The following is a 14,534-nucleotide window of genomic DNA, read 5'->3' as shown; positions in this document are numbered from 1 at the left end:
AGATAGCCCTCGAGTAGTTTTGCGCGAAATTTTCAAACAAACAAACCCTCGTGTAGCTTTGTGCGAAATTCAAAAACAAACAGAACAATAAAATAAACTTGTATTTTGAACTCTACTTTGGAATATATAAGGAAGCACTATCTCTTACTAGCGGCATCAACTGTAGATGGGTTTGCGAATGTTTAGAGAGATCCTTTATTTTTCTCCCTTTTTGTTCTTTTAAAAGTGACTAATGTAATAGTTTCACTCAGAGAAGATTGGTCGTATTGTACAAGGATGTAATGATTAGTTATTTCAGTCATGTATTCGCTAGATTGTATTTCACGTTTTGAGCAAATAAATCCTGGAGAGCAACATGATATCTGTGTTTTGTATATTACTGTGTGAATTATTACATATTAGGTAATAAAGATCGATTTTCAGTTAAGATTACGTTGTATCGAATCCCTCCCGTCATTCTGTAAAATAATATAAGTACCCTACTATGTTTTTATTAGTACACTTGCATATGTTTAGAAACGTAGATGTCGTAAAAGTAGAATCATAGCGCGTGATTTCTTTGGCCGTAGTTCGAGCTGGAGGAGTGAATATCTTGTGAGTTTTAATTTTTTCAAGAATGAGTCGTCCTGGATTTGCAGCAATCCTCCATAAAATTGAAACAGAAAAAGAAAAGTTTGATGCAATAAGTAAAGAAGTGTGGAGAAATCCTGAGCTACGTTTTGAGGAAAGACATGCTCATAATTTGTTAGCAGATGCTCTGGAGCAAGAAGGTTTCAAAGTTCAACGTAATTATATCCTTCCTACGGCATTTAGGGCTGAATATCCACCAGATAAAAGTTCGGGTGAGTAAAAGTAAAACTAAATTTTAGTAAATATATCGACTGTACCGGCAGTGAATCTGTTGTATTAAAATTAAAGTTCGAGATTTCAAAGGATTTGTTGGAAATCAATTTTATTTTGCATGAGATTGAGAAGACTGTGTGAACATAATTTGATTAAATTTTGATTAATCAGGATTTTGTCTGGTCTTGTATAACCTTAAATGTAGGTATAACTATTAAAATTAAGTATGCTTGTTTATTGTTTTTTTTTCAGTTTTTGATTTGCGGTTTAAGTGTCTGATTTTTGTATTGTATAGTTTCTCATATTTAATTTCTGACACTGCTGTTGACAGAGTACTTGACGTTTTTTTATGCAGCATTGATTTTTAACCACTAAATTTGTGACAAAGATTTGCAATTAGATTTACATTGAATTTTGGACTGTCCATTTCATGACATTAGAAGGAAGTTTTTTCTGTACTTATTTGTTGTGTATATTACTGCTGGGCATTTTGCTTTGAGTTATTATTGTAGAATTTGGATCCATGGTCAATTACATGTTGGGTGTTGAAATACTGATTCTTCTTCATATTAAGTCCCCTGCTGGTACAGCAGTAAATATATGGATTTACAAAGCTAAAATAAGGGGTCTGATTTCCCTCAGTGGACTCTGCAGTTAACCCGATGTGGCTTTGCTATAAGAAAACGCATACACTCTTCATATCATTATCATAAAACAGGTAATTAAGTCCTCTCCATTATTAAAGACACTCCACTCATTTCATTTTTATATAAACGCATTAGTTCTGGCTGCTTTAGTAGAACTGTGGGTGAATGGGCCACTAAGAATTTGCAAGTCTGGTAAATGTTAATCTGGAGTTTGCATTATAGCATTAAAATTTAGCTCATCTACTTTTAAAGTTGTAAAATTGTTCCATTTCTGAATATCACAAAAACTTGGAATGATGTATTATGTTCACTCTGTCTATATATATGAAATTATTTTGGTTTAATGTGCAGTTATGTCATGCTTACAACAAGGATGTAAGAACTGTAAACATAATTTTGGGAGGGTGTAAGTGTATATATGTTATGTATTTCATACTTGTTGTTTTTTTTGTTTTTTTTTTACAAGTAAGAAGGGGATTTGAGGGTGTGCTGGAAGCTCACACAGTTATGTTTGGGGTAAAGCTCTAGAAACTTTTAAAGCTCTTAAATTATTCTGATTATATCAATGTACAACAAGGTTGCATTAGAAAATATATCATTCAAACTTTTTGTATAAATTAAAAGAAGAAAATATAAGTAAAAAACATTTTTAAGCAGTTTTTCTGGTGTGGTAGATTCACAAAATTCAACACTCATGAAGCCCATGTTACATGATTTAAAACCTAAAAATATTATTTCACTGAGTGTGAAGTTTTGCATTAAGAATAAGTTTGAACATGCATATTTGAAAGTCTTGGTCATGCAGATTTCAAATATCAAACACTTTTAACCATTCTGCAAAAAAATAAATGAAATTTACCTTAAGTGTCATGCTTGGGATAATAATGTATGTTATATACACAGTATTATTAGGAATACCAAATTTTTAAGCCTTTGTGGACAACATTAATGAACCAACGTGTTAGTAGAATGTCCAAAATATTTGGGACACACTCCAAACCTGTTGGAAATGTGAAGAACTGCAATTTCAATCTCATACTTCTGTAAAGTGTTGACCAACTGTAATTACCAGTGGCAGCTTGTTCCAGAATCAGGATGTGTTTAAGTGTTACAAGTGTCAATGATGTGAAATGAATATATCCAGAAGGTACAAAAATAGTGAAACAAAGGTATAGTATGCTGCTTATTGTAATGATTGACTAAATGAGGTCATAGCTTGCTCTTATGATCATTGTATATGGGATTAAAGCATAGTTGCCTCAGGGATTTCCATCTATTTCATTTTATATTGACCAGAAGGAAATTCTGGGCATAAAATATTTTGATACATATGCAAACAGAAACATTAAAGAGTTATTAATAAATTCTGCAATGTTAAATAACTTATAACCAGGAATTTCAGAGTAATTTGTATTATTAGTGTTTTCCAAATGTAACTTCATTTTAGAAATTCCAATTACATTTGGTTTCCATTTCAATTAGTCCTAAACTCATCCATTTTTCTTCCTAATATAACATGTTTGTCTATAAATCTGATTGGCTTTAAATTAAACTAGAATAGTGGTGAATGAGGGCACTGGCTAGACTGGAATATCTAAACAGCTAGGGTAACAAGGAGTTAAGATAGATCTTTTTACAGCTTTTCTGAAACAACCTGCCTAAATGAAGCCTATCTGTAGCACACAGTTTATCCATATACCCTGAAAACTATCCCACTTGTCCAGCCAGTACGTCTGTTACTGTGAATGTATCTGATAATCTTTTAATTCAAATTTATTGACTCATCTTTGAAATACTAAGGCCCTTTTTTTGTTCTTATGCTGTCAACAGCTGTATAACAAGGTTCTGAAGCATACATAAGCTTATCTGGAATTCTTTACTTTTCCATGTGATTTGCATGTTGAGGGAACATTTATAAGTCATAAACCAGATAGTCTTTTGATGTTAACTTCTCAAGGTATTCCGATACTATTGCTTATACAAATATTGCCAGTTCAATTACTGTACCTCTGGCTTGCAAGAAAATCCAGTAGTTGCATCATCAGCCTTCTTTGATCAGTAATGTGTGTGGACTGTTAACATTGATTTGTCTGCTGGAAGCCCTAATATCATGGTTTCATGGTCATGTGAATGCTCATGTTATAGTATGTTAACCATTGTGTTTTTGCAGTAATGTATAAGAGAATCATTTTGCATAGGCCTATTCATTTTCAGGCCTATATATTGACATATATTGATTTGTCACCTAGCTCTAATCTTGGGGAAGCTTTGCTAGTTTTATTTTTATTTTTTCTTTGGTATGTCATTTTAAATCTTCAATCAGTTTGTTACACTGGATAGTTTTAATGTTAGTGTTACATAACTCCTACTGCTGGTCCTCTCTCAAGTTCTTGGCCACCAAAGTTTATGCTGTAGTTGATCTCAACACTCATTGTAATGATTTCACCACTTTACCATTGGTCTGTAGCATTTTAAACTTTAATGGCTAAACAAACTGTGTTAAAAGAAACTTCTACTGCACATGATGTACAGATAAGGTTAAATTCAACTTATCTTATGCTTTTGGAACAAAAGAAAAAATACTTTTATGCCATACCAAGTGTCATCAACCTGCACAATATACAACAAAGGTATAATTTAAAAATACTAAGTTAATGTAAAAATTGCTATTGACGTAAGCTTCAGTCTGAATAATTTCAGAACTTATTCCAAATATGGCTGCCTGTCAAAGAATAGTGCAAATAGTAAAAGCATTGCTGAGAGAATAGATCTAAACTGAGTCTGTGAGAATATAAAGCAATTCAAATTTCACCCTAGGTATTTTATTAGGTCATCCGTTTAAAGAAACATTTTTCAAAGAGTAACAGGATCAAACACTGAAACATTATCATAGAGAAAATGCTAATGCAACCAATGTCAAATTTGGTTTAAGATAAAGGTAATAGAAGTTGACACACACACACACAGTTTACAGCAGATACGACTTGTTCCAAGATTCTTCCATTGATGTTTCAGAAATGAAAGACATTTATCTGGTAGTTTGAAATGAAAATCTGATCAATTAGTATAGTGGAAAGTATACAGACATATTTCCAATACAAAGCTCAAAGTTAGACAAAATCCTTGGAAGCATTTTTCTTAGATTTTGTAATTTTGTATCCAAATAAAAAATTTAAGCACCAACTGAAATGTTCTTAGTTTTGTAGCTTTAATTATTCAATAATGTGCTTCATTAATATTAAAACAGGTACAGTTAATTTGCTACCTTCAAGTACTAATTAAGATGGAAGTTTAAAAGAACATTTGAACAACCCTCTTCTTTCTCCTGCAAGCAAAAACGTTTCCAGTACCAACTACAGCAAGCAAGAGATAAACATAGAGCTCAGCTATAATAAGTGAACCATGACATTTAATGCCAAAAACATAAAATCTTAAAAATAAACTAATAGAATAGTGACTTTTATAAGATAGTACTAAATAAGTATGTCCAGTTTACATGCTATCTTTTCTCAAGATATTTAAAGAATATGCAGGAAAACAAGGTCATAGATTTTTTAGCTTTCTTGAGCCATCTGTACATTTGAATCCAGTGGTTATGGTTTTCTTAGGCTGTTTGAATTTTATTTGCTCTGTTTTTTGGATTTAAAATTTAATTGGGTTGTTTTCTTTATCATTTTATCATCCTTTTCATATTTCATGTATAACATGTGGTCTAGTTTATCATTCAGACACTCTCAGGTTTAAAGAACTTTAAAAAACAACAAATTCAATAAAATTTCAATTTATTTTACAGAAAAGCAAGTTCAGGTGGCTTTAATGTGTGAATATGATGCACTTCCCTCTATTGGACATGCCTGTGGTCACAATTTGATAGCTGAGTCTAGCTTAGCAGCAGGATTTGGAATTAAAGCTGCATTGGAAACAGATCCTAGCATTATAGGCAAGGTAGGGCTCAATTCCTCAATTATATAATTTTTATTAGTGATTCAACAAGTTATTCATTTTAAGACATAAAAACATTACTTCGGTAAGCATAAAACTTGTTTTTTATATTTAATAAGTTATGTAGAGGTACTTGTTAATTTGTTTTAAAAAAGTGTAATTGTAGTTTTGATTGGGCTTGGCCTGGTGGTTAGGGTGTGTGACTCACAATTTGAAGGTGTCAGGAAGCTTACTTTTTTATATTATATATACATAGTTAAAATATGTGTGTGTAGTTGCTGGGCTGAAGATTCTTCTGCAACTTTCTGGCAGTAAATTTGAAAAAATAAATGAACAGCACTCACTTTAATTGTTTTCAAAATAATGTATACATATTTGTAACTAGTTGAATATGTATAAAGCAAATCTTTTACACTATGGATGATTGTAGGCATATCAAACACTGTATAGTTCTCTTTGAAACAGTCCATTTCGTCCTATTCAATTGCTTTAGAGTTTCAATTGACAAGCTAAAATATTTTTTTCTGTTGGGAAACTGTCTGAGCCTGGTTTATTTACAATTCTTTGAGTTGCCATGGTTGTATCGTATGCTTCTGAAATTGTCTGCTCCTTTTTTGAATTTAGGCCTGCTTTTTGACAAGGTTGATACAGAAAGGTTCAATTATCTTAGAACTCTCTTTGAAGAATTAAACTATTTTTCTTATCTGTTTCAAGAAGATTAGTCTCGCTGATTTATCTACTGTTGGGCCTGTATTAATCATTAGACCTTCTTTCCAAATCATTATTGACTAATATTTCAACAATGCACTTTCTAGCTCATTTTTTCTCATGGATTTTTTTAACCTCTGGTTCTAAAATTTTGGTAATTTCAAGTAATTCACTTTTGGTTTATTTTTGTAGTTGATTGAGGGAGGGTGATTCTAAAAAACTTTGATAATCAGACATGATCAAATCTTGTTGGCCTTATATATATAAATTGAATTATTATTTGAATTTGTCAAATTTTCTCTCTGACTCGGATATCAAAAACAAGTCCTCAATTTATTGTTATGTTTTATAATTAATCTCGTGAATATTTTTAACCTATTATGATTTCAAGTTAATTAAATCTTTATGCATCAGATTTACAATATTTGCCAACAAGATTGATACACATAACTTTATTTCTTAACACATATATTTTAATGTACAAAAAACAAAATTTATAATAAAGATTACGAAGTTAATATAAATAATTACTTGCATACAAAAGTTTTACAAACACACAATGTTCAGTCTTCTCTCTCATCTGGAACTGAATATTTTATCAATTGTCTAAATCCACAAGACACAAATTACTTTTGTGTTTATACACAGATACCCTTCACTTGATGGGAGACCTCGCTAGCTCTATTCTTATTTGGCCTAATGCAGTTTATAAGCTCACTTTTTATTGAGGAAATGTCTTTCATGTAAACAACAGGGTTGTAATTGAGATCTGTTTGAGACTGAGGCTTTTTATATATATATTGCACAATGAAATTAAAGCAAGATTAAAAAACACATGCATCAAATAAATGTTATTAACAAGTTAATTATGCATCTTTTACATCTTAACCCCATGGTGTTTTTTGTCTCCTCCTATGAAAAAAATAAATAAATGAGAAAAAAGTAAAAACAAATCAGCAAACGAAACTAAAACCTGTATTGGGTTCTGTAAATACTTTGATATTTGAAGCCAAACACGATAACATTAGATTTAGTAGACATGTTAAATATCAGACATAATAGCTAACATTTGATGTAAGTACACAAACCAGATGGAGTTCATACAAACTTGTAATAAGCCTATGTATAATGCAATCTATAGTAGCAGTTAAATATTAATATTGAGTATTGTAACTGTGGATTGAGGTACAGCAAAGTGGCTGTTGGTGACATAAACAGAAATAAACGTTATTACAAAGATGTAGTTCCAAGGGGGATTTTAGTGGTAAAACATCTTTGGTGTTACATTGGACTTAAAAATCTTGGATAGGTGACTGGATTAATACTGTTAAAACTTTTAAATTTAGTTGGTCTTATTTTCAAAATTGGAAAGCATCAGGATTTAGACTCAGAGGGTCAAGACCGTTTGAAGGGGGGTCTTGAGATCTACAAAACAAACAAATAAACTTGTTTATACCTCTCCCCATATCAGTAGTATAATTACATATAAATAAATCCTATTTGCCTGTACTATTACAGTATTTGGAAGTCTAAGTTAAAAATAGTAATCCCAGCTAATTCTCATCTATGATTTTGGAGTTCAATTAAACAGAATACTTTACAACATTTGTCCATCTATCCAGTTAATTTAACTTTGTTTAAAATATTCTTGAAATGTGGGGGGTTGCTGGACACAGAATATTAGTGCTGGTAGGCTGTATCTGAGATTGACCTGAGTGCTTTGATATTTACATTAATTTGAATTCTGTATGGATGTAAGGCTCACATGAACTGGATAATTGACAGACAGCAGATCAATAGCAAAATACCTTTTGAACCTGAAGGTCTAGTCTGTGAACACCTCATAAATACACAGTACTTCTTAAAGCATGGTTAGGGTCAATTGAAAAGGTTTTGCAAAGAGATAGCATTTGAATTCTTTTTTCAAAAGTGTGTATTTTTCACTTGGTTATTTGAATTACATGGAATATACATTTTACTTTCATCAGGTAATATTTTTGTTCTCATTCTAGCAAATATATACAGGGTGTTTGGAAAGTCACTGTACAGTTTTATCTGTTAATAAATATACAAGTGCGTAGTGACTTTCCGAACACACTGTAGATGTAGGGTTTTCAAATCTGTGGAATATCAAAATTTTGATATAACATTTTAATTTAACATACGCAAAGAAACAGGCTTTTTGTTACATATGTATTTTTCCAGATATTCAAAGATCTAACCCAGCTTGTTTAAGAAACACAGGATGCCTTTTCAGTCAGTGCGTAATAGTGCCAGGGAAGAAATTTTAATGATAGGTGATGCAAAGAACCTGTTTTCAAGTTGTAAACCTTAATTTTAATATTAGTAATTAGATTTTGTATGAGTGTTAATTTGACAAAGAAAAGTGGTCTAGGCTTACAATTTCAACGTGAACTTGTGTCATTGTAAATATTTGTTTCGTCCAAGTAGTACTTATTTTTTTTTATTCATTACATACAGTTAGTAAACAAACTAAACTTTTCAAATTTTTTCTCAATTTATTTATCTGTTGAGTTAGTTTAGGATGTTGTTATAGAGATGTATAACCTATTATTACAACAATATTTTTTCAAAACTGCAGATTTCAAAAATTAACTAACATAATGATCGTGTGACATATCCTTTTTACTTTTTTGATTCAAGTTAGATCTTTGTATATCAGAATGGCTGGTATGGGTATTAACACTTTTATTAATAAGGTATAGAACAACATTTTGACCTAGGAAGGTCAAAACATTGATCTCTGCTTTATTAGTAAAAGTGTTAATACCCATACCATCCATTCAGATATACATTTTTATTTCAAGTAGGTTTCTTGTTGTTAAGAAGATAAATCTTTGCTTAACTAAAGCTAAACTGGTTCTAGGAAGCTAATTATGTTTTCATTTGAATAATGCCTTTCACATAACAGCTCATTTGTGGCTAATATATTCTTTACTAAGGAAAAATACAAATATTTAAAAGTAAACCATTTAGGATGAAACTAAACATGGTGAAGTTAATGTATAGTAAGTAAAGCTGTTTTGTAATGTGCAGATGCCTTAATTAATTACATGTGTATTACTTTAAAATTATTTTATTTAAGCATGTTTATTTCAAGCATCTGTTAGTATGATTGCTTGGTGATATCAAGAAATTGGGACTTGTCATTTATAACACACACAAAAGGTATTTTTGTTTTAATGTTATATAGTATGATAAGATAGGTATTTACATTTATATATGTATATGCTTAAGATTGAATAGTTATCACCCTGATAATTAATCTGAGCAGAGGTACTTATTTTGGTAAGCACTGTTTCATGTTTATTCTTCAAAACATTTATGATTGTTTTCATGCTGTACAGGTGATGTAATAGGCTCTTGTAGAAGAAGGGGGTAGTGGAAAGATTTACCAGGTTGGAGGAGGTGTTTTCAATGACATTGATGACACACCCTAGTCCAAAAGATTTAGTTTCACCCTTCTTTGTCAATAAGAGAGTGAGTGGAGTGTTTGTCATCCTCAAGTTTAGTTTATGTACCTTTATATACAGGTTATTGTGATAGGCACTCCTGCAGAAGAAGGTGGAGGAGGGAAGAACATACTTCAAGAAGGAGGTGCCTTCATTGGCATTGACGTTGCTCTGATGGCACACCCAAGTCCAACAGACCACTTATTTCCACCTTTCATTGCCAATAAAAGAGTGAGTGGGGTGTTTATGTTATCCTGAAGTTAAGTGTGTGTACCTTTATATACAGGTTATTGTGATAGGCACTCCTGCAGAAGAAGGTGGAGGAGGGAAGAACATACTCCTAGAAGGAGGTGCTTTCATTGGCGTTGATGTTGCTCTGATGGCACACCCAAGTCCAACAGACCACTTATTTCCACCTTTTATTGCTTACAAATGTGTGAGTGCTATTTTAAAATTAAATCTAAGTTTATTTTTGAAACAGTGCTGTTGTACTTTGAGACTGTAAGCTAATAATACATGGAAATTAAGCTACATGTAAGGTGCATGTGCAATATTTCTATAATTGATTACTTGATCTTTTCAAAACTGAAGATTTATGTACCTGTATGTGGAAGAGCAGATTTAGTAAAGAAGTGCAAGTGGATGGAAAGTCACAAAAAGTTTAAATAAATCAGTTATTAGTCAAAAATAAACAAATCTGATCAGTAAGTACGGTTGTTGCATTGTTGTATGGTGTAAAGATTACAAAACATTTAAATACATCAGTTATCAGTCAAAACAGAGAAGAATGACAGATTAGTAAGTACGGTTCTTGCATTGTTGTATGGTGTTAAGATTACAAAATGTTCAAATAAATTAGTTATAAGTGAAAAACAAACAGAATAATGTATCAGGATGGTTGGTATGGGTATTAATACTTTTACCAAAATAAAGCAGAAAACGTTTCATTTCTCGTCATCACGAAACAGAAGAAAAACCGAGTAGTAAGTTTGGCTGTTCCATTGTTTTGTGGTGTTAAGATTACAAAACATGTATAGAAATCAATTAATAGTCAAAAACAAACAGAAGAAAATTTGAAAATTTCAAATATATTTAATATTCATTGTTCTGTAGCTGATCAATCGGAAAACTGGGGACATACATTAAAATGGACATTTTCTGTGAATTAGTATAATAATTTATGTGATGGGGATCTGCTATGGAAAATAACTATGTTGAATTAGCACATGACCTCTTAAACATTATTTTTTTATCTTATAACTTACAAAAATTTAAACGTACAACACAGGAGATCAAGTTTTATATTAATTACTAGAAATTGAAAGACACGCTATAGAGTCTGTTTTCTTTAATGGTCAAACATTAAGTGGTATCAGTGGTTAAAATAATTTTGATTTATTTGTATTTTTAACTGCAAATAAATAACTCCATTTGTTGCTTTAATATGCAAGCATTTTTTTAGTGGTTTGTATAATTGATATTTTAGTTTTAGCTGAAGTGTTTAGAACAGTGGTGCACAAACTTTTTGAGTCGGGAGCCACTAACAGACTTCTCGTAACTGTTGGGGGCCACAAAAAAGTGAAGACTAAAATTGTCCCATAGTTGTTTCACAGAAGATGGACATCAAATTTAAGAACACACAAATAACGATTACATCAAAGAGTTTGCACATTATTCTAAGAAATGTTATGATATGTCAACTGCTTCCAGGTGATCATCAGTCAGCTAATTGCGAGTGTTTTTGTTCAGTTTTGTATGCGAGAAAGCCTGTTCACAGCAGTACGTGCTGCCAAACATGCGAGTGTGGACAAGTGCTTTCCCTTTCAGATTAGCAAATGTATCAGGCAACATTTTGCAGAAGTCAAGCAAACTGTTTTCTCGGTAAATAGCACTCAGTTCATCAGATGCCTGGAGATCAGTAAGTTCGAGCTGATATTCTGCTGACAAGTCATCCACTGACACGCTGAACGGATCAGCAAAAAGTTTCACCAACAATCTGCATTGGTCAAAGTCATAAAACTGTGAGTTGAAGGATTGAATCAAGGTATCTAGCCTCCCAACATAAACTTGTGCATCAATGTCCTGATTCTTCTGTAGCTATGACTGAAAAGTGGGAAAGTGCACGAAGTTTCCTGATGCTGCTTGCTGCCAGAACAACTGCAATTTTGTCCTGAACGTCTATGTGATTTGCAAGCTGACAGGCAAGCTGATTTTTGCCTTGCAACTTCAAATTCAGATCATTCAAGTGTTGTCATGTTGATCAGAAAGGTCAAATCAGTTTGCCATGCTGGATCAGACATGGAAATCACTTCTGTGTCTTTATTGTTGCTTCTGAGGAATTCTATCACTTCATCAATCATCTCCCAGAATCTTCTGAGCATCTTTCCTCGACTCAGCCAGCGTACTTTACAGTGATACACAAGGTAACCATAGTCTGAATCAATTTCTTCAAGAAGACTTCAAAACTGACGGTGATTGAGCCCTCGTGATTTGATGAAATTAACGGTTTTCGTCAATGATGCCATCAGTGCCTCAAAACCAAGTTCTTTACTGTACAGGTTCTGTTGGTGAATAATATAGTGCAACTTTACCAACTGTCTGTTCTGCTTTCCTCGATGCTTCATCAACAGTGCTACCAGCCCACTACTTTCTCTGGTCATGGCTGGTGCTCCATCAGTTGTCACACTTACGAGTTTTGTGAAATCAAATGAAACACTTCTAGACAGTCGTACTGTCTCCTCAAATAGAGCAGACCCAGTTGTCGAATGACACAGTAGAAAAATCACGTTCTGTTGTTGAACAAAACAGTATTGCACAGTCCAATCATCATGAAACTGCCAGTTTTCGTCGTCAACTTTTCTTTTACGATTAGCTGCCATTTTTGTTACAAAATAATGTCAAAATAGGGCTCGTAAGTAAATCTTGAAGAACAATTGGAACGTGTGAGATTTTGTAATTACGGAAATATTTCGTCATTGCACCAATGATGAAATGCCTATGCATTAACGAGATTTGCTTATTAAATTTTCTTTATTGCTCTACACAAATATGGAACCATCCAGTATCTAATCTAATGCATGTTCTTCTATGGCGCTTAATCTTCGTGCATGCGAGAACTCTAAGCGAGTGAACTCTCTATGTTTGACTTTGTTGTTGGACATTGCAGGCCACTTGGCGATTCGTCAAGGGCTGGACTTTATGTACCACTGGTTTAGAAGTTTCCAATTTATTATATTTTGAAACAATTTTTGATCATGTACACTGGTAAATAAAACAACTAATATATGTATTAATAGTAATAGACCTTTTCATCAAACTCACTTGTATATATATTTATATCTGTCTTTTAATTACTATTAATTATCATTAATAGATAACTGTGGACTACAAAGGGAAAGCAGCACATGCAAGTGGCTTCCCTTGGGAGGGAATTAATGCACTAGATGCAGCTGTAGCCTGTTATAATAGCTTTGCTTTCTTGAGGCAGCAAATCAAACCGACCAATAGAATACATGGTATGTATGGAAAACATATTTTTATATTTTCTTGCATCTGAGTGACATGGTATCTTTTATTGTGTTTGTTGTTTTTATTTTCTCATATGTTGTGCAGAATGTTCTTTCAACAGAATTTGGCCAGAGCATGTCCTGATGGTTAGTGTATTGGACTTGGGGATCTGGGTTAAACTTAGACATGATTCTACTAAATACCTCATTTTAACACAAAATTACAAAACCCTATAACTTAAGTGCTTTTGAAAGGTGGATCTTTCTTCATCAGAAGCAAATTGGGAATGTTTTTATAAGTTGGGAAAGATTATTAGGTTTGTTTATTTGGGTGAGATATAAAATATACCTGAACAACTCTGGATGCCAAGTAGTAGAAGATTTCTTTAAGCCTCATATTTTGGAGGAGTTATTTAAATTTGTCTCTGATTTTAGTAAAAAACTGTTTCTGGTTCTTGTGTAAGCTTTCTGTACATATCAGTGTCCTCAAATTAGTGGGTATGGTGTATTAATGGAATATGTGAGTGCTTAGTTCATTAAACTAACCCCATATTGGAGAGGGAATACTGATTATAACTCATGTTAATTATATACATCTGCATGAAATGTGGTTAGCTTTTAATCATATGTATAAGTCTTTTTGTACATGAAAAATCAGATTCATACTTGGTATATTTCTGTGAATTGATGACATTACTCTGACTCAAACTCTGGAAAGTTGGTGTTCAACATGATGTTGGTGTTAAGAATAAGAATTCTTTTGTCCATTATGTAGTATGCATATTAATTTTTAACCTCTAGAACCTTTTTTCAATGTCCCTGTATGTTGTATCTGGTATATATTCTTCTTTACCAGGAATTGCACCTCGAGGTAGATTCCTGTACGTGGAAAGGGGACCTTCAAGAGAAGGTTCTTTTCTATCAGTTTACCTCCTCTGGAATCTAAACATCCACACACATGTTTGCTGTGCATGGCAACTCATGAAGGGGAAGGGGGAGATGATCCTATTGGTTGAGGGGTCCAACCCTAAAGCACCACTTTGGTTTTGAATTCCTATAGACAAAGCAACTTTGGGCTGTCCCATCCTCAGGGTCACTTGGTTGGTCAACTTGGGCTAGGGTCAACTGAGTATCAGTGTTAGACATTCTAACAGGTGTTGTGGACATTGTGTATGATGCTTGTGTTCAGGTATAGTGCTTACAAAACCCTGGTGTTGTTGCAATAATTTTGTTTGGCATGGTAAAGCATCCTCTTGTATCTGAAAATGACCACCCATGGACGACTCTGTTGTACAGTTACCATCACAGTCAGATTCTGTACCTTGATTACTAATTATGCATTCCTTACCTTAGAAATCCTTATGGCAAATGTCTCTTCTTTTTTTTTTTTCAAAAGGGATAAGATGGGCTTACTA

The 14,534-nt window shown here is 32.7% G+C and overlaps 1 protein-coding gene across 3 annotated transcripts in view; it reads left to right on the top strand.

The window, feature by feature from the left end:
* The first annotated feature begins 525 nt into the window (after positions 1–525).
* The window catches only part of LOC143225521 (xaa-Arg dipeptidase-like), a 29,321-nt gene continuing 15,312 nt past the window's right edge, over positions 526–14,534 (top strand). Inside the window, exons 1-4 of one of the 3 annotated variants that reach the window (XM_076455138.1) lie at positions 526–842; positions 5,284–5,435; positions 9,900–10,049; positions 12,987–13,128. In XM_076455138.1, the coding sequence (XP_076311253.1) occupies positions 617–842; positions 5,284–5,435; positions 9,900–10,049; positions 12,987–13,128 (670 nt within the window). In that variant the 5' untranslated portion in view covers positions 526–616. Of the gene's footprint in view, positions 843–5,283; positions 5,436–9,694; positions 9,845–9,899; positions 10,050–12,986; positions 13,129–14,534 lie in introns of all 3 variants that reach the window. The other 2 variants (XM_076455128.1, XM_076455146.1) reach the window with 2 other exon arrangements.

The sequence above is a fragment of the Tachypleus tridentatus genome, chromosome 1 (assembly GCF_004210375.1).
Source record: "Tachypleus tridentatus isolate NWPU-2018 chromosome 1, ASM421037v1, whole genome shotgun sequence".
NCBI classification, from domain to species: domain Eukaryota; kingdom Metazoa; phylum Arthropoda; class Merostomata; order Xiphosura; family Limulidae; genus Tachypleus; species Tachypleus tridentatus.
Note: the sequence above shows the minus strand (reverse complement) of the source record. Positions and strands in the feature narration are given on the sequence as shown.